We start from the raw sequence: 20,704 nt of genomic DNA on the forward strand, positions 1-20,704 counted from the left end.
CTGTTTCGTTTCCGGTTACGGGACTCCAAAACACCGTTATGGCAACATAACGTCAGGATTACCAACTGTCATTTGTAATTTGAGAATTGAGTTGACATGACAACACTATCGGTCAAGTGCGAGTTGAACTCGTACACGAAGGGCTCCGTACCATCGTACAGGATATTAACTTCAATTTGCATAGTGGCCATTTTAAAGTTCGCTATCTTGATTTATTATTATTTGTTGAGCGGCAATAGAAAATAGAAATACACACTCTCTATCTATTACGCTTCATGAGATACAGGCCGTTGACAGACAGACGGACGCACAGGGAAAGCTTAGTAATGTACAAAATACACCCTTCTTATTTTGTGGAACCCTAAAAATCAAAAATAAAGGTACATTTACAAGTTACAGCACTTTACAGTGACCAGAATGTGATCGTGAAGCGCTTGATAGATCAAAAAAACTAAAATCTTGAGTTCCTGACTACCAGTGGATTTTGCGTGTATCAGTCAGTCAGTCAGCGATCAGTCGTAGTCATGTAGTCAGTGTGATTATTTCATGATCATAATTAATTGATTGAGTGAACTGCGTACCTACTGTTAAAATACATAATATATTGATATTTAGGTGTCCGAACCACAAAAGTGAAGTAAATGATCAAAAATCTACTTAAATTATTCAGAATAATGGTGTTATGGTGTACTATGTGAATAGAACAGTGACAAAATGGTATTTATTTCAAACTCATCAAATGTTAGCTCGCTAATCCTACTTCGATCTTTTTAATATTAGGAGCCATTTACACATGGCGAAAAGTCACGTAGGCATTATAAATTTTTTTGGCGTGGACTAAATCGCGTGTGATTTTCTTTTGTTGTGGTGACGAATAGAAGATCTAACAAACATGGATAGCAAAAATATTCAAAAAAATGCTATGCAGAAAAGCGCTGAATTTACTTTCACTCCGCCGCCCGAAGCCCCTGTATTCGAGCCTACTCCTGAAGAATTCATGGACCCTCTGGGATATATCGCGAGAATTCGTCCCGTAGCGGAAAAGACAGGCATTTGCAAAATAAAACCACCAGCTAGCTGGCAGCCACCCTTTTCTCTCGATGTCGATAAATTAAAATTTGTTCCACGAATTCAAAAAGTTAATGAGTTGGAAGCCATAACACGCTTGAAACTGTTGTTTCTTGAAAAAATATTGAAGTTTTGGGAATTACAAGGTTCACCATTAAAGATGCCTATGATTGAAAACAAAACCCTAGATTTGTACTGCTTAAAATTTTGGGTAGATGAAGAAGGTGGGTTTGAAAATTGCAACAGTCCCAAAAAATGGCGTAAGATTGCTACCACAATGGGGTATAGCCAGAGCGCAATTACCATGAATTTTCTTAGGAGTAATTATGAAAAGATTCTTCTTCCATATGAAATATTTGAAAAAAGCAAAGCAGACATTTTAAAAACTGTGAAGAAGGCTGAAACTAAATCAGACATTAAAGATGATGGTGAAAATGCGAAGGAAATGTTTAAGGAAATATGCATAGAATCAATAAAAAATGAAAATGAAAAACCACATACAAGTATCAAAAAAATGAAAACAGGTTCTGATATTAAAGTAGACCTTGACTGCCCTAAAGTAGATTCTGAAGAAGTGAGGCGTACAAGAGAGCTGAGAAGACTTGCCTGCTATGGCCCCGGCCCAAAAATGCCTGGACTGAATGATGAAGAGTTTGATATAACAAAGTCTCGAAAGCGACCTAGATATGACTTGGATCCTTTGGCCATTTACGTTTGTGCCATCTGCCAGAAAGATCATAGAGATGATTTACTTTTGATATGTAATGGATGTTCAGATACTTACCACACATTTTGTCTGAAACCTCCGTTGAGTGTGGTTCCTGATGGAGACTGGCGTTGTCCATGTTGTATTGCTGAAGTAGTCCATAAACCCGCTGAAGCATTTGGCTTTGCTCAGGCAGAAAGGGAATATACTCTACAACAATTTGGTGATATGGCAGATAAATTTAAATCTGACTATTTCGGAATGTCTGGGCATTTAGTGCCAACAAACGTTGCAGAAAAAGAATTTTGGAGGATAATATCTTCTGTTGAAGAGGATGTAACGGTGGAATATGGGGCAGATTTGCACTCTATGGACCATGGTTCAGGATTTCCTACAAAGTCATCATTAAATTTGTACCCTGGAGATCAAGAATATGTGGATTCAGGTTGGAATTTAAATAACCTGCCAGTTTTAGAGGGATCTGTGTTAAGATTTATAAATGCAGACATATCAGGTATGACAGTACCATGGATGTATGTAGGTATGTGTTTTTCTGCATTTTGTTGGCACAATGAAGATCATTGGAGCTATTCAATCAATTACTTGCACTGGGGTGAAGCTAAAACGTGGTATGGTGTACCAGGTAGTGGTGCTGAGCTCCTAGAAACTGCTATGAAAGCAGCAGCTCCTGATCTTTTCAAAACACAACCTGATTTGTTGCATCAATTAGTAACAATAATGAACCCCAACATATTGATGGCAGCAGGAGTGCCAATATACAGAACAGACCAACATGCTGGGGAATTTGTCGTAACATTTCCTAGGGCTTATCATGCTGGCTTTAATCAGGGCTACAATTTTGCAGAAGCGGTTAACTTTGCACCTCCTGATTGGCTCAAAATCGGACGTGATTGCATAATACATTACAAAAACTTAAAAAGATTCTGTGTTTTTTCACATGATGAACTTATTTGCAAAATGGCATTAGAAGGTGATCGTCTGGATTTAGAGACTGCCTTAGAAACACAAAAGGAACTGGTTCACGCGACAGAAGAAGAAGGGCGATTGAGGGCTCTAATTGTAAGCAATGGCTTAACAAATGTTCGAAGAACAGCATTTGAGTTGCTCGGTGATGATGAACGACTCTGTGAAGTTTGTAAAACAACATGCTTTTTGTCATCTGTGTCATGTGCAGAGTGTAAGCACATGGCCTGCTTACAACACACTCACTCTGAACAGTTTTGTTCGTGTGCTTTAGCCAAGAAAACTTTATTTTATCGTTATGACATGGATGAATTGCACATTATGTTGCAGACAATTGATTTCAGAGTAAACAGTTTTGACAAATGGATGACTGAAACCAAAAATATTCTATTGCCAACTGCACCGGATATTGGCAGACTTCATAAATTAAAAATGTTAATAGATGAAGCAGAAGAACTCAAAATACCAAAGTGTACTCTATTGACTCAATTAAAGGAAGAATACACAAAAGCGTCTCTTAATGCTGAAACAATTGTAATAGAATTGGATGATGATTGAAATAATGCTTAATTCAAATGACTGAGCATTACTTAGTACAAAGTATAAATTGAATTATTTTGATATTACTTAATGTATGGATTTAAAGCACTAGGCTAGGTTAAATAAACAACAACTTATTACCCAATGCAAATGTTAATGACATGCCACACCCTTTTCTGAAAAGAATTTACAGTATTGCTAATTCAATATCATGATTTATAAATTGGGCATACAACAAATAAAACTGATATGTGTATATTTGAATTTTTTTTTTAAATGAATAATGAATGAATATTTTTTCACATGGAAAATTCTACAAACTCTTGAATGGGGTATGGCTTGTTGTAAGCATTTGCCTGGAGTTGCAATACAGTAACTGCTGTTATATATCTAAAAAGCTGTTAAATGCAAAAAACAGTTACCTATTAAGCTATGCCCTAAACCATGGGAATTTTCAAAAATTTTAAAACTAAATGCTACATATGACCAAGATTTTTAGTTTGTTTTTGTTTTTGGAAACTTCAGTTTTTCTAATATGCTATATTTTGTGGTGATAACTCTTAAAATATTTTGTGCCTTTAATACCTACCTTTTTAGATATAACAAGACAGGTGTAGTTTTTATGTCATCACAATTTCATGGCAGCTTTATTTAAGTAATAAACTATTACTGATTACTTAATATTTCATCATTTAATATATGATGTACCTACCTACCTAATAATATGTAACTAAGTATATTGAGAATATTTCAAATAAATTCTTCATACTTGTTAAATTGCTGTCTGAATTTATAGGTAGGTAATTTTTTCATCAAAAACATTCTTGAGTTGCTATATTTTAATACTAACACCTTTTTGGAAAAATATCCCACCGTTTGTTCTATGTTTTCGCCTTGTAGTTAGAAGTTATTGTTAAATTTTTTATTATGTATACTACCTAATATTATCGAAAAATATAGTGACTTATAAATCTGATCTCAAAAAACAATAATGCTTGAAGGTAAAGTTCATGAAGGTAAAGTCACTTTCAGCTATTTTAAGATACCTACCTATGTCTTAGCTGGAAATATTAATTACATAGGTGCCTATCTACAAAGTACAGATATCTAGAGATCATTGGATTTCCTGTTCTCTCTTTGAACAGATTATACCTACTTATCCAGATATACTGACTCTTGCATTACCACAATTTATTTTAGGTACGTGCGTGCTTAGAATAAGATGCACTAACGGCCGACTAGTCGCCCGGCGACTCAGTCGACGGCGACGTTATAATCTAATTTATTAACCGACTTCAAAAAAAGGAGGAGGTTCTCAGTTCGTCGGAATATTTTTTTTTTAAATGTATGTTCCCCGATTACACAAAGACCCCTGGGCCGATGTGGATTTTTTTTGTTTGAAAGGGTATACTATGCAGGTAGTCCCATATAAGTTTGGTGAAGATCTGATGAATATCTTCAGATATGGAGAACAGAACTCCTCAATGGATAAGAGCAAATTGCTCGCGATTAGTGTAATAGCCTAGTAAACTAGAGTTTTAACTGGGCATAACATATTATAGTACAGTAGGGTCACTGAAAATTGTGAAATATAAAATTTTCAAAAGAAAAATAAAACTGACTTCAAAAACCACAAGTTGAAGTCGGTTTTATTTTTCTTTTGAAAATTTTACCTATATGGAAGTAGTCGTGTGTATGCGCACCAAGTCGCCGCGACTGTGCACATAAGAACTACGACTTGTATATAAATTAACATATTATAGAATCCTTCGCTTCGCTCTGAATTCAAAATAACGTCCTCGAGGAACAAACCATCACTTTAACACACAAATAACTAACTATTCCTTTATACTGTGAAATTGTTAAAATTGAGATAGTAGCTGTACCAGTTGCCAGTTCAGTTGATATCCAAAATAGCTTGGTTAAACAATTAGGTACCTACTGAATTAAATGTGTTGTTCTATAATATAAGTACTGTAAATGACTGTAAAGCACATTTTGGTGCACTGGTCAAGTGAAAAGTATTATAATGTTGGTAAGAAACTAGAAAGTATCTTAGAATAGGAAATTCTATTGCCTAACTTGGCTCAGTTTAGTAAATAATTATAATTAAAGATTAAAAGTTAATCATTAATAATATTTAGCGAAAACAAAAAAAAATACCGAAGTATCTTAGTTATGATAATTATCTCATAGTATCTTTTGTATATATATTTTATTATATGTCTTAGTACCTAACAATACCAGTTTAGAAATCATACAGTTGGTATTATGACAGCTGCCGTCTGCGATTTATTTTTGTTGGTCGTAGGCTGCCGCCATCCACTGCATAAATATCTAAGTCTATCGTGAGAGATATTCATTAAAAATAAATATAAAATGTATGACGACTTAATTCACGTGTTTGTCGGAGATGCCTGACTGGTTCCGCATGCCTGTACTACGGCGATAATGCCTGTGACGAAGATCTGCAGGAACACCGGGAGATGATCTGGAGTCACCTCCTCTCAACCTCAACCACTCCTCATAGCGTACCTACCCTGGTTGCCGCGTCGTGGGCATAAGCCCGTTGAATAAGTATCCCGTACGGGTTCGAAACGTCGGGCATACTCCGACCAACACCTGAGTCAAGACATTGAGCTATTATTATATTTTGAGATCTATTGTAAAATAATAGGCTATTCTTGAGTTTGTATAATTTTTTATAATAGGCAAGCGACACTCAAATTAGCACCATAAGACATTTGCATATAAGTTAGTGATGTAATCGTTTTAAATCTAGGTATTGTAGAATATACTAGGCACTTGTAATTTATACAAGAAGGCTATGAGATGTATATATATTTTGGGAATATATCTGTTAGCAACTTAGCCAGTACCTATTTCTATATAATTGTGAAACATCACAACTTCTACAATAATGAAGAATTACAAATATTAGTATTCTTAAGATTACATCTACACTAAAGAACTTGATGTGAAATAGTGTAGATGTAACCTCAGAAATAATTAAGATTATAAATATGCCATTATGTGACTGATTTAGTTTGGTTGTAAGCATGTCTGTGTAGGGTTATTTGAATACTGATTTGATTTTAACAGAGGATTATTTTAGTTCCATAGTGTTTAACATAAGCACTGTAAGCTGTGATTTTTATTTTAATAATGAATATTTTTGCTTTTATTTAATTGAAAAATTGATTAACATCACATTATTTTACCCTGCACATTGAAAGTTAAAATTAATTGTTTTACTTATAAAAATCACGTAGATGGAAAATTAAGCACTTTTAGGCATTTATAGATTAGACACTACATTGTAGTAAAATAATTTGTGTTCATGTTGTGTATGAGTGACAGGTGTAATGAGTTTTTGTGTGAACACGTTTGATGAAAAATTTAATGTTAAAATTCTTAATAAATAATGATCCAATAGAATGGAACTTTGTTTTATTTAGGCACCATTCATTACAGCATCTGACTGAAACGTCGGTAGATAAGAAAAAGACCGGCCAAGTGCGAGTCAGACTCGCACTGAGGGTTCCGTACGCGAGTATTTTTTCCAACATTTTGCACGATAAGTCAGAAACTATTATACATAAAAATAAATAAAAACCTGTTTTAGGATGTACAGGTAAAGCCCTTTCATATGATACCCCACTTGGTACAGTCAACTTATTTTGAAAATTGAAACACATTTTAATTTTTTTTTAAATAGTGTAACCTCAATTCGCGATTTTTAGATTTGTTCCTGTACTTGTGCTATAAGACCTAACTACCTACCTTTCATGATTCTAGGTCAACGGGAAGTACCCTATATAGGTTTCTTGACAGACAGACAACAAAGTGATCCTATAAGGGTTCCGTTTTTCCTTTTGAGGTACGGAACCCTAAAAAGCTTCGTGAGCGAGTTCCGTACCATCGTACCTACAAGAAATATTTTCAAGGTGGCCACTTTGAAATTTTTACTATTTGTTAAGCTGCAATACAAATAATTTTAACTCTGCATTACGGTTCACGAGATATGGGCTTATATAAAATCTTAATCTATGTGGACAAATTCGCAGGCATCTAGTTCTAAATAAATAAAAAACCAAGTAAAAAGCTGTGCATTTTTATTAAAAAAAAGTGTATATTCTTACATAATATAAATGTGCAATAAACTAGCACGTTCTTGTAAAATATAATATTTGGTATTAAGTTCTTACAATGTGACAAAATAATATAAAATTACAATAAATACTTACCTATCTATATAATATTATTATAAACAGCTTATTTAATAGGTACATTAATAGCTACAGAATGGACGCAATAGAGAGATTGCCATGTCATTGATTTATTAATTTTTATTTATTTAATAAATTATGTAGGTAACCAAAGAGTAAAATGCTTATAGGTATGTTTTGTATTCGAGAAGTCAAATATTATTAAGGCTGCAGACACATCCCTTGGTCGAGGGGTGCTGTTAGCGGCAATCGGTCGTTTCTGTAATAAGTATATGAAACAATCATAAATACATACATTTTTTTCTATGAAAAAACGAGAACTAATTGCTTTTATCATAGCAGAAATAAAACGTTTTCAAATATATTATCATTACATTACGCCTAACAGTAGTATAGTCCGCGACAGGTCGAGATGGCAATCGGGATATGAGGCGGGTGTTTGGGGCGTCCCCACCCTGATTGTTATCTTGACCTATCGCGTACTATATACCTACTAGTATGTCTAGTACAAAACCCGAATTTCGAAAGAAAAACCGAATATGTACATAAAATATAATTTGATCAAAATCGTACCAGTAGACCCGAAGTTAGTAGAATAAATAACGTATAAGTAAAAAGGTCAGTAAAAACAAAAAAATCTCAACCTATCAGCGATTAAGTACAATTTTATCACAACCTACGAATTTAAGCTATTAATACTGATAAAAATATTAATTATCAATTTATCAGGTAAGAGATTCGCTTAACGTATCAATCAATTCAATAGATTAGCTCACTTTAACAACAATATAAAAAATAAAAGCTGAAGTATAAAAATACCTACTAACTAAAATAGCTTAACATAAGTACTTATTAGGTATGTTCGTATAATAATAAAATTGAGTATTGCATTTTAATTAGATATGGTTTAGTAATTATTTCCAATTTCGATATGGGTAAATACTTATAAGGATAATTGGAATTGTCTAGATTACCCTCAAGCAGTTGTTTGATAATAACTTAAACATTCTTTACAAAAAACCGACTTCCAAAGCCATCTAGACAGTTCCAAAATTATTACGTAAAGGCATTAAAGCTTATTTCGCTTGCGTAAAATATGTAGTCATGTTATAAATGCGAAGCGTGTTTTTCAAACCTATAGTTTGCCTCAGATTAACAAATCGAGGTGATTTGCAAATGGTTACAGTTTACAAGATCTGGATAGTGTCATGGGTTAATTTTTATCCCGGAAAGTCAAAGAGTTGCCACAGGATTTTAAAAACCTAAATCCACACGGACGAAGTCGCGGGCAACAGCTAGTTATTTTTATAATCCAGTAGCTGTAACCGTTTCCTTCATCTCTCTGCCTTTGGTTTCTATCGGCAAGGCGACGCATGCGGCCGCTGCTATCAAAGCGGCCACAGAGTATACAGCTGTCGCTATCGTTATAGAGTTTTTTAGCAGCACCTGGAATCAGAGAATGCAATGCTCGGTCAGTGTTTACCTATCTGGCAGTATGGTCGATGGTATTTCGGGCACACAGCTACATCTTAGGAACCGTCTGACTTTTCAAAAAGCTTAAGATCTTAACGTGGCACAGAACAGTGGTAATGGGTTAATGATGATGAAGTCGCAGGCAATAGCTAGTCATAAATAAATATCAACTCACTTGAGCTACATAAGGCGTTATCATGGCGCCAAGTCTCGCGACTCCACTGCACGCGCCGACCGCGGTTGACCTTAAAGCTGTAGGATATACCTACAACAAGAAACACATGTAGACTTTGAAAAATTATTTGGGTTTGAAAAATTTATAGAGCATTTCAGGTAAGCGATCGCCACACTTTATTTACAATCGCGCGATAGTTAGACTAAGATCTTAAGAGCGCACTTTGAATTTGCTCTGACTGTTAAAACGAGACAGCGCTATACTGCTGTCATAAATCTGTCTAGTTTTAACTGGAGCTTAAGTCTTGAAGCCCACACAGCGGTATTTGTCCCCGCGATTTTTCGCCGCACGCAATCAGGAAAAAAAAACGCGCAAACGGTTTCATACAATTTCTGTGGCACACAATTTTACGGGAAAATTCGCATGGTGAAATATCGCAGTGGGGGCTTACCCTAACCATAAGAAACAAATTGTCGGACTTATGGGTATCTGGATATTAAAATGTATATAACACTGCAAACCATCGGACGTAAGAAGTGGACGCAACCTTGGGCTATCCTTGAGCGTTCGGACGTCTGATAAAATTCTAGTCCGCTGAACGTTTGTGGGGTCAGCAAGCCGCCTCCTAAAGGTCTGTGCACACCTGTCTGTCGCGGCTGTCAGCTGCGGCTTACGGACACGTCCGATAGTGTTTAGTGTCGCTATCACGTACCGCTCAATCTACCTTAGGATATCATAATTAATTACCTCTGGTGTATAAACATAAGCTGCTTGGAATAGTCCGGCGATGATACCACGCGCCAAAAACAAAATGCAGGTTAGGAATGTACGACTGAAAGAAACGAAGTTTTTAATAAATATCTATCAATAATACAAGATATCGCCAAAATTACGTGTTTTATTTTTCTTTTAGAATTCTGCTTTCCGCGCGATTTGGATATTTTCTTGGATAAAAAGTTTGATCCCACGCACGCACTTCATGCCTGAGTTTTCAGGCAAGGTTCAGAGAAGGTTTCAGACTTGGGCAGCGTGGTGGATTGTGCCCAAACCCCTTTACATTCTAAAAGGAGAGCTTCTGCTCAGTGATGGGCCAGCAATAGGTTGAAATGATGATGATTAACCTAGTCCTAATGCATGCATTTACTGTATGAATATTGATTTGGAAATCTTAAAACTTTACTTAAAACGAGCAATTACGATTTGGATGATAGATCATCCCTGAGAAAATTCGTTTATACTCAAATAAAACTCGAAAGATGCCGAGCAAAGGTCACCCTGTACTCTGAAGGCCGCAATTACACCTGTAAGTTTTACTCACGTAAGTAGCTTATATTATTTTACGATTTACTGATGTAAACACTCTTATGAGTGTCATTTATCTCAGTAAATTTGTTTTCAATTACTTACGTTAGCTACTTACTTACGTGAGTAAAACTTACAGGTGGGGCATTTCACGTCAAGCGGACAACCAAAAAAAAGTGAGGTCGTGAATTTTGTTTATACTCTGGTCAGTTATACTTCTAGTAGACGTGGATATATACACACAATGTTTTTTTCGTATGATGCTTTATTGCTGAGTTATGAGCTTTTAAAAATTTACTAAGAATGAAGTCCGTTATTTTTGGATGCTTATTATTTGTAACAATTCATTTGTAAATAAAACTAAAAAGCATTGTTTATTATAGTTAAAAAGTTGAAATTTTTATTTTTTTATCGAATTCTAAATTTAAATTTTTTAACGTATAGTAAACCGGAAGTGAACATTTCAAATCGATATTTGAGTAACTTGGCCAAAATAAAAATAATTTTTTTTTACCGTGAATTAAAGCTTACATGTACTTATTCTTCACCAAAAAAAATTGTAACGTGATGTCTAATAGTTTAGGACTTAGTAGCCCAGTAATTTGGTCGTCAAAAAGGGACTTATCTGGAAAGTTTTCAGAAAGTTATGCAAATTGGTGGTTTTATAGATTTCGATCTGCTCTTTCCGAATTTTTATTTTGCCACCTCGTACCTTTGCCGCTCGCGCCGCCATCTTGGAAAAATGGCGCGCAAAAACAGTTTTTTCGCGATAACTTCTTTCCCATTCATTTTACTACAAAAATTGCTATGTAACAATTAAACTAGAGACAATTTCCTACAATTTGAGTAGTCACCTTTTTTTGTAGACTCAATAGTTTCAGTGTACGAGCGCCACAAAGCCCACTCCAACACTCGTTTTGGCTAAATAACTCATTTCCACACCACCATGTGGTAGAGTGAGTGGCGTGATTTTTTTTACGGTATCTCCAGGAGACGGTAGTCACCTTCAATTTAAGACATCACTTCGTTCAGAGAATACTAACATTCTTCAGAATTCCGCTCGAGATAAGAGTAAATATACTGCATCGCAGTTTCGATCTCATGTGAATATGGACCTTTTTTTGGGTTTCGAACCCAAAGGATGCCAACGGGACCTTATTACTAAGTCTCCGCTGTTATCCGTCCGTTTGTCTGTCAGCGGGCTGTATCTCGTGAACCGTAATAGATAGAGAGTTGAAATTTTCACAAAATGTGTATTTCTATTGCCGTTATAACAACAAATAATAAAAACTTCAAAATGGCTGACATGAAAAAAAACAAAAAAGTAATGTTATTTCTTGTTTGATGGTACGGAACTCTTCGTGTGCGAGTTGGGCTTGCACTTGACCCATTTTTTTATTTTTTTAGTTTGTAGTGCGAGGTAAAATTTTTAATGCACGAATTGCGATATTGTGTATTGACTGCGACCACATTATAAACATGCTCGAGATGCCAAAAAATCGGTCAAGTGCGAGTCCAACTCACATAGGAAGGGCTCCGTACCATAATACAAGAAATGATGCTCTTTTTTATTTCTTTTTCATGACGGCCATTTTGAAATTTTTATTATTTGTTATTATAACGGCAATAAAAATACACATTCTGTGAAAATTTCAACTTTCTACCTATTACGGTTCATGAGATACAGCACGCTGACAGACAGACGGACAGACGGATAGGCAAACGGATGACAGCGGAGGCTTAGTAATAAGGTCCCATGGGCATCTTTTGGGTTTAAAACCCAAAATAAAGGCTCATATGCACGTGAGATCGAAACTGCGATGCAGTATATTTACTCTTATCTCGAGCAGAATTCTGAAGAATGTTAGTATTCTCTGGTCGAACTGATAGCTTAAATTGAAGGTGACTACCGGCTCCTGGAGATACCATAAAAAAAATCACGTCACTCACTCTACCACATGGTGGGGTGGAAATGAGTTATTTAGCCAAAACGAGTGTTGGAGTGGGCTTTGTGGCGCTCGTACGCTGAAACTATTGAGTCTACAAAAAAAGGTGACTACACAAATTATAGGAAATTGTCTCTAGTTTAATTGTTACATAGCCATTTTTATCGTAAAATGAGTGGGAAAGAAGTTATCGTGAAAAAACTGTTTTTGGGCGCCATTTTTCCAAGATGGCGGCGCGAGCGGCAAAGGTACGAGGTGGCAAAATAAAAATTCGGAAAGAGCACATCGAAATCTATAAAACCACCAATTTGCATAACTTTCTGAAAACTTTCCAGATAAGCCCCTTTTTGACGACCAAATTACTGGGCTACTAAGTCCTAAACTATTAGACATCACGTTACAAATTTTTTTGGTGAAGAATAAGTACATGTAAGCTTTAATTCACGGTAAAAAAAAATTATTTTTATTTTGGCCAAGTTACTCAAATATCGATTTGAAATGTTCACTTCCGGTTTACTATACGTTAAAAAATTTAAATTTAGAATTCGATAAAAAAAATAAAAATTTCAACTTTTTAACTATAATAAACAATGCTTTTTAGTTTTATTTACAAATGAATTGTTACAAATAATAAGCATCCAAAAATAACGGACTTCATTCGTAGTAAATTTTTAAAAGCTCATAACTCAGCAATAAAGCATCATACGAAAAAAACATTGTGTGTATATATCCACGTCTACTAGAAGTATAACTGACCAGAGTATAAACAAAATTCACGACCTCACTTTTTTTTGGTTGTCCGCTTGACGTGAAATGCCCCAGGTGCAATCACAGCCTAATAGGACAAGTAACTAAAACTCTAGTATGATATAGAAATATGGTACATAAATAAAATAACGTTAACACTTACTTCGTATTGTAAATTAAAGCGCATACACAGATAGCAAAAATGACGAACTGAGATGCCATCGTTTTCTTACGTCCAAATTTCTCTATTATAAATATGGTGGCGAAAATACCTGAAAAAACAATGGAGCTTGAAAAATGACGACTGGTATACACACGGAATTCCGCTCGTATATGTTGTGTGGAAATGTTAGGTGAGTGCCATATCTGCGGGGACAAGACACTCACTTGTCTTAGAATAGAAACGGACATAGAATAGGAAAGGAATTTCCGCTCAGATATTTAAATACAGATAACATTGATAAACAATTTACAGCTCAGTATGGCTAAGACTGAAATAACTAAAACCCAGAGCGGTAATTTAAAGCCAGGTCGAACTGTACTATAATTTGACGGCCTACCTGGCATAGTGGTAAGCGCTGTTGTCTTATTAGTGGGAGATCACGGGTTTGATTCCCAGCAGGGTTTGGAATTTTATGATTTGTAAATTTCTGGTCTGGTCTGGCGGGAGCCTTCGGCCGTGGCTAGTTACCATCCTACTGCCAGAGCCGTACCGCCAAGCGATTTAGCGTTCCGGTACGATGCCATGTAGAAACCGAAGGAGTATGGGTTTAATGAAAATTGCTATACCCCTTCCAGATTAGCCCGCTTCCATCTTAGACTTATCATCACTTACCATCAGGTGAGATTGCAGTCAAGGGCTAACTTGTTTTTAAAAAAAAATGGGAAAAAATTGTATTAAAAGTAAAGATACCAGGAAATTCGGCGAGCGTAGTCCACAATAAGTCCATGTAGTCGGTAGTTTGCAGCGGGCGGCAGTCGGCCGCGCACGCCTCGCCGCCGCCCGCGTCCGTCTCGAACAGCTCCGTCGTCATCAGCACCAGCCCGTAGTAACAGAACGCGCAGGACATCCTGCATCATAGTGTCTGATTGAGCTTCGCGACCGCCACGGCGGCGACAGAGACACGCGACCACGACGACAGACATGCGCAACCGCCACGGCAGCGACAGAGACACGCAACCGCGACGGCGGCGACCGAGACACGCGACCGCGACGACAGACATGCGCGACCGGGACGGCAGCGACAGAGACACGCAACCGCGACGGCGGCGACCGAGACACGCGACAGCGACGGCGACAGACGCACGATCGTGACCTTCAATTGACTTATGGCTCAAAAACCTTTCTTTTCAGTCACCAAAGGTTGCCTGGTGGAGATTGCTTTAAATAATAATGCCGCCTTTGCGTACAATTGTTTTTAGTTTATATTTTCTGTTTTTTTTTTTTGTATGCAATAAAGTTTTTTATCTATCTATCCTTTGTGTGGTCTTGTATCCGCTTTTATAACATAAAGTTTATGCTCTACAGTCTATACCTTCAATATTATTTTGCCATCAACAGTTCCTCAACTCCTATCGTTTAGGGGTTTCTGTACCCTGCATCATCAGGGTTAATGACTTGGGACTTGGATTTCAATCATGAAGTCGTTCTTGGTACCTATAATTTATTATCTGGTTTCATAATCGGTGGTAGGGCACATATCATAAGCGACAGAAGTTGTCTCACATGAAATAAATACATATTTCATTTCATTGACTACTGTATCCCGACGCTAACGTCGTAACAATTCGTAACAGATTGTTCAATGTATCTACGCACCATATAACCCAGAGAAGAAGGCTAGTGTTCCTCAGCTGCGGTATGAGGAGATGTTTCAGGCGTCCGCGCTGACCGATGCCGACTGAGTCGTCGCACACCAAGCGACCCAGCAACATTGGCCGACCGTTGTCTTGCGCTATCTTGAACATTGGTAAACAAATCCATACTAATTCTTTACTAATGTTATAAATACGAAAGTAGGTCTATTTGTTAACTTTTCTCAATCCATGTGTTAACCAATTTTTGAAGAATTTTGGTACAGAGATAGCTTGCATCCCGGAAATATTGTAGATATTGGCTACATATCAAAAATCATATCAATTGACTACATATCAAAGAATTTCCACGAAATTTTCAAAGAGCCATCTGTAAAACCGATTCTGGTGTTTGGTACAGTGATTTATTGCATCCTGGGGACAGACATTGGTTATTTTTTATCCTGAAAAGTCAGAGATTTTTAATAGACCTAAATCCGGGTGGACTAAGCAGCAGGCAACATGTCAGGTAACGTCAAAAGTTATGGTTAGTCTCTTTTTTTTTTTTATAAAGCAGAAGATCAAGTAAAAATTGGTTGGCATAATATCAATTATAGGTATCTTAAGTCATAAATTAACAAGTGAATTAAAATTTAGATTCTTCTAAAATTTCACTTTACAATCTCAATGTTTTCTGGCAGCAGTATTAATGTTAAGCAATAAAATAAAACATGAACAATGCAAATACCTTCTCAAGCGTTTCTAAGGCTTTATCTGGCTGTCCGCTTGCAACATGGAATCTGGCTGACTCTGGTAACCACTAAAAGAATAGTAAAATTTCACTTTTTTTTAAATGCATTACAAGTTGGTCCGACTGCAATCTCAATTATATAATAACTGATTGCAGTCTTAGGTGGAAATGGGCTTACTTACTTGCAAAGGGTATGGCAGATTTTATTAAACCCATAACCCCAGTTTCTATACGGCATCGTTCCAGAACGCTAATTTGACGGCGCGGCGCGGCTTTGCTTTGGATTGCACTATGAGCATCTTTTGTATGGAAGAAAAACTGATGCTGAGATTTTTTTTTACACTCTCTATCTTCTTGTCTGCGTTTCATCTTCTAATATGTTTCATTCTCTCTGTGGTCTTATAAGTGGGAGAATCGGGTTCGATCGCTGGTCTGGCCTGGTGGGAGGCTTCTGCTGTGGCTAGTTACCATCCTACCGGCAAAGCTGTCTCACCAAACGATTTAGCGCTCCAGTACCTTGCCGCGTAGAAACCGATGAGGGGTAAGAATGAATAAAACTGCCATATCCCTTCCAAGTCATCCTGCTTCCATCTTAGGCTGCATCATAATTTACTACCAGGTGAAAAGGGCTACCATTTAATGGAATAAAAATCTATGGCTGCATATTGTCAATAAATACTTAATTCAGTAACAGGCGTTAAGGTTAACATACCTTAACGAAATCCATATGCATGGCTGTTAAACATTTAAATGGATGAAAGTACATACATTTTTCAACATAAACTTAAAAGTACATAATATAATAAAGAATGAAGATCATTATAACACAGTTCAATCATGCGTTGTTTATCGTAAAATTATTTTAGTAGTTCAATCCCGGACACAAACTTCAAACTTTTCGGAATTATGTGTGTTTTAACCAATTAAATATTACTTGCTTTAACGGTGATCGAAAACATCGTGAAGAAACCTTTATGCCTTGCCTATGTTCCACATAATATTCTCAAAGGTGGCTGACGTCTGAGAATGTGCACTTGACCAGTGTGGTTGACTATGGCCAAACCTTTCTCATTCTGAGAGGAGGTCCGTGCTTAGTAGTAAGCCGGCGAAGGCTAGATGATGATGATGACGATGATCCATAGTCAACGCTTCTGGCAAAAAATTCTCATTATCTTTCATTTAACCATGGGACTAATCGATACATGGTATCATGAACTGGGATTTTGCTGTTCTGGTTGACATAACTTGTAACAATGAATACTTACAGGGCATATGATAGCAAATATCAGCAAAGGTATAGTAGACAGGGCTAACAGCCAGTGTACTCCGAGAGTCGGCATCACGACCAACGCCAACGCGACCTCTAAACAAGCACCGAGCGCCCAAAAACACTGAAAAAATATATATTATGTTAACTGTCATTAAAAATGGCTAATATTCTTTTTTAAAAAAAAACTAGATGTTGCCCGCGATTCCGTCCGCGTGGACTCTTAAAGAGCACCAACCATAAACAAAAACTTTAACAACCCAAGAAGTAGCAGACTAAAACTGATTATGCACTTGTGTTAAATCAAAATGAGAAGACAAAAGAAAAAAAAGGTCTGGTCTGATCCAAGTTCCTTTCCTGATCCAACCCCTTATGTTTCATGAATAGAGATTGAAATACTTACATCCAAAAGAACAACACATTTAGCTCTTTGTTTTGTTGGCAAAAATTCTGCATACAGCGTAACCCTGAAAAAAATGAAGTCTTTTTAATGCGGTTGAAGTCACCCTCCTTTTCTGGGGTTCCGGGGTTCAAAAATAAAATCAGTAAATTGCGAGTTTGTCAAGAAAACCTATAGGATACTTCCCATTGACCTATAATCATGAAATTTGGCAGGTAGGTAGGTCTTATAGCACAAGTAAAGGAATAAATCCGAAAACCGTAAATTTCTGGTTACATTACCAAAAAAAAACTAAAATGTGTTTAAATTTTCCAAGTAAGATAACTATACCAAGTGTGGTATCATATAAAAGAGCTTTATCTGTATATTCTAAAACAGATTTTCGTTTATTTTTATGCACAATAGTTTTTGATTTATCGTTTGTATTTTGATCGTGCAAAATGTCGGAAAAAATACCCGAGTAGGGAACCCTCAGTGCGCGAGTCTGATATCTGTCTCTAAGATGCAAACTGTCCGCCAAAATCAGTTAAGCAGATAAGTGAAAAGTTACTTCTTAAAGTTACAGATAAGGACTTCGGCGGGGAGGGGCAACGCACGCACAACAGACGGAAACGTTTAAGTGCGGAAACCAGCCCAGAGAGAAGAAGAAGAAGTGAAAAGTTAGTAGACATACACACTTTCGCATGTATAATAGTAGAACGGACTAGTATGTAGTATAGTATGGACTTACTAGTAGGAAATTTTAAACTTACGATTGTGGCACACATCCTATTGCAAATCCAACAAGTCCTCTCAAAAATAGCAGCCAAAGGAAGTTGGGAGCAATGGCGCTTAGTAACCCATAGTAAAATAGTAACACTCCACACATGCTCAGAGCCTGAAAGTTTTGTAAAATATTAAAATGTATATGCTGTTTTAGAATTATGAGGGACTGACAAACATAAATCCTATAGTGTTCAAGTGCTCACACTCACTTTATATTATACTGCGCTCACTTGGTCACGTGACCCGAGATATAGTTAAAAACGGTGCATGCTGCCGGGTGGCGCTCCATCCCCTTTGATCTCATAAGACAGAAAGAAAGAGAGAGAGATATATAACAGTTATAAGAGTTTACTCAATAGAAAGAGAGGTGTTAGTTGTGACTGTGCTGATGTACAAGATGAATTGCACTTTATTGCATCCTAACAAGAGTCGCTATTTATTTTAATTGTCATGCAGATTAAGTCTTCTGTACTGTTAAACTGTGCTTACTTATTATTCTGTGCTAGACTAACTCTTCTGTACTGTTAAGGTACTTATTATTCTGTGCTATTACTTACAGTTTTCCTTCCATATCTATCACTGATATTGCCCCAAAATGTAGAGCTTAACATCATTCCCATAAAAACAACTGTAGTGGTAAGGGCTTGTTGGTACCTGAAAAAAATAATAAATTCACAAAATAAAACTTTATTTACAGTTAAGTATTACTGCTCTTAAAAAGCTCATAAAAATAACATATTATGTAACAGTTGATTTGCACATAAAAGCATTCTATGTACAAGATTATGCACAGTTTTTTTTTAAATTACATGGTGTTAATTTGAATTTCTTTATTATTTGTTATACATACATACTATGAAAAATAGTTTTTAGGGTCCAATTGGCTCCATTTGGGTATTGAACCATAAAAACTACTTCAATCTGGCCTAGATCTAGTTTATCAGGTGAGAAAAGTTACATCTATTAACAACATTATGGTAGTGGTTAAAGATTCCTATCCTCAAAACACAGAACTTAGTTTTTGTAAGTTGGTTAAAGAAATTGTACTTTAGTTGGTTAATGGAAGGAAATCAGAGCAGTTATACTAACTATAAAAAAAACTTGTTAAAGCAAATATTGGTACCAACCAACTAGTATGGTTGGTATCAACAGAACAAAATTGCAAGCAACAGCTGAGAATGTCAATAATCTTACTTGCTGATATTCCATTCACAGTGTAGTGCTGGCGACAATATGCTCAGTATGGTCATTTCCATTGAGTCAGCCATCCAACACAAGCCAGTATACAGTGATAGCTTAACTTGAAACCAGCCAAAACCCAGCGCATTGACAGCTTGAGTCACAGTGAATGTATCTGAAAAAACCACCACAGTAACTATCATATTTAAAAAAATATATAATTACTGTTCATAATTTTTTGGCAACACTTAAATAAACAGTTTTTTTCTTTATTTTGTACTAATGACCCACCCCAGCATTGCAAGGGAGAGGAACTATTGCACTATACATGGTTTTTGTGCAACTTATATTATTTACAGTACCTATAATAATATATAATAATATTAATGTTTTAAGAGCTGTGATAGATAGCCTTATGGTTAAAAATGGTTGATTGATGAAGCATAGCTGTATGGCTAAAATGCATAAATTGCACTATAGAATGGAATTCATAAGCGAGCTACCTAATAAGAAAGTACTTAATTTTATAAACTTTCTCTAAGTTTAACACTTGTGTTCTTGTGTTGCTAAATCTTTATCACTTATAATAATATTAAGTAGGTATTTATATTACTTATGTAGATGGAGTAGGTCTACTGGAAGATTTTGGTGTAAAAGTATTGCTTTATGTATGAATGTATGATGAGTGTGAGATTAATTTCATGACATACCATCAGGGACTACGGAAACAGAGGCCATTTCGATTTCTTGCGGTAATGGCATTGGGGGTGCCGGTGGACGGGAGTCGCCTGCATTCTCGTCTAGATCCTGGTATCCTTTAGCCCTACGCATCACTAAATTTGTCCAAACTACAACCGAAACAATTTATTCTGACGTGGAACGTATTCGAGTAACGGGAATCTGAACTTAATTGCGTACTCTTGTACTTTAATACACATCAATACAAATAAGCAACGGTTATTACTTGAACTTATAAGTCATGCATTTTATATAAAAAGAACGCGTACACATTCAATTTTTTTAAACTGTTTTTATGTTTTTATTTTGAAACTTTGAAAATTGAAACTCCTGCCTACTCGCCTCGTCAACTATGTCCATACGTCCATGTCAATGTCAACTGTCAAGTGTCAATAATTGTCAAAGCAACAGTGTGATAAGGATCTTTTGGGACTTCGTCTGTGTTGGTGTTAGCTGGCGGGCGTGCTCTGTCTTTTTGGAGCCCCCCGGAACACGGAAAGAGAGGGAGTTGCAACCCTCGATTTTTTCCCCTTGTCGCATGATTTTTGTACGGCGTTGTGGAATAATGGACTAGAGGCTGTTTTGAAACAGTATGAAACTAATGCCGTACAGAATGAAATGACCAAATTCACCTTGGAAA

At 36.3% G+C, this 20,704-nt stretch overlaps 2 protein-coding genes across 2 annotated transcripts; one reads left to right on the plus strand and one right to left on the minus strand.

Annotated features, from left to right (window-relative positions):
* The first annotated feature begins 287 nt into the window (after positions 1–287).
* On the plus strand, positions 288–3,704 carry LOC123869936 (lysine-specific demethylase lid-like). Its single transcript, XM_045913043.1, has one exon. The coding sequence runs from the start codon at positions 893–895 to the stop codon at positions 3,314–3,316; it is 2,424 nt and encodes an 807-aa protein (XP_045768999.1). The 5' UTR covers positions 288–892; the 3' UTR covers positions 3,317–3,704.
* Positions 3,705–8,777: 5,073 nt separating this feature from the next.
* On the minus strand, positions 8,778–20,418 carry LOC123869937 (synaptic vesicle 2-related protein). Its single transcript, XM_045913044.1, has 13 exons — positions 20,037–20,418; positions 19,342–19,501; positions 18,705–18,801; positions 18,135–18,259; positions 17,386–17,449; positions 16,981–17,106; positions 15,713–15,784; positions 14,990–15,129; positions 14,084–14,241; positions 13,334–13,442; positions 9,923–10,007; positions 9,176–9,265; positions 8,778–8,973 (listed from the first exon to the last, which is right to left on the minus strand). The coding sequence occupies exons 1-13, from the start codon at positions 20,155–20,157 to the stop codon at positions 8,833–8,835; spliced, it is 1,488 nt and encodes a 495-aa protein (XP_045769000.1). The 5' UTR covers positions 20,158–20,418; the 3' UTR covers positions 8,778–8,832.
* Between the last annotated feature and the right edge of the window lie 286 nt (positions 20,419–20,704).

This window comes from Maniola jurtina, chromosome 11, assembly GCF_905333055.1.
Source record: "Maniola jurtina chromosome 11, ilManJurt1.1, whole genome shotgun sequence".
In the NCBI taxonomy this organism is placed as follows: domain Eukaryota; kingdom Metazoa; phylum Arthropoda; class Insecta; order Lepidoptera; family Nymphalidae; genus Maniola; species Maniola jurtina.

Coding starts and splice junctions, on each gene's coding strand:
- LOC123869936 (XM_045913043.1), top strand. CDS start 893: ATGGATAGCAAAAATATTCAAAAAAATGCTATGCAGAAAAGCGCTGAA.
- LOC123869937 (XM_045913044.1), bottom strand. CDS start 20,157: ATGCGTAGGGCTAAAGGATACCAGGATCTAGACGAGAATGCAGGCGAC. Junction 17,450..18,134: donor ATAGGATGTGTGCCACAATC/GTAAGTTTAAAA, acceptor CATTTTTTTCAG/GGTTACGCTGTATGCAGAAT. Junction 9,266..9,922: donor CTTATGTTTATACACCAGAG/GTAATTAATTAT, acceptor TTCTTGTTGTAG/GTATATCCTACAGCTTTAAG.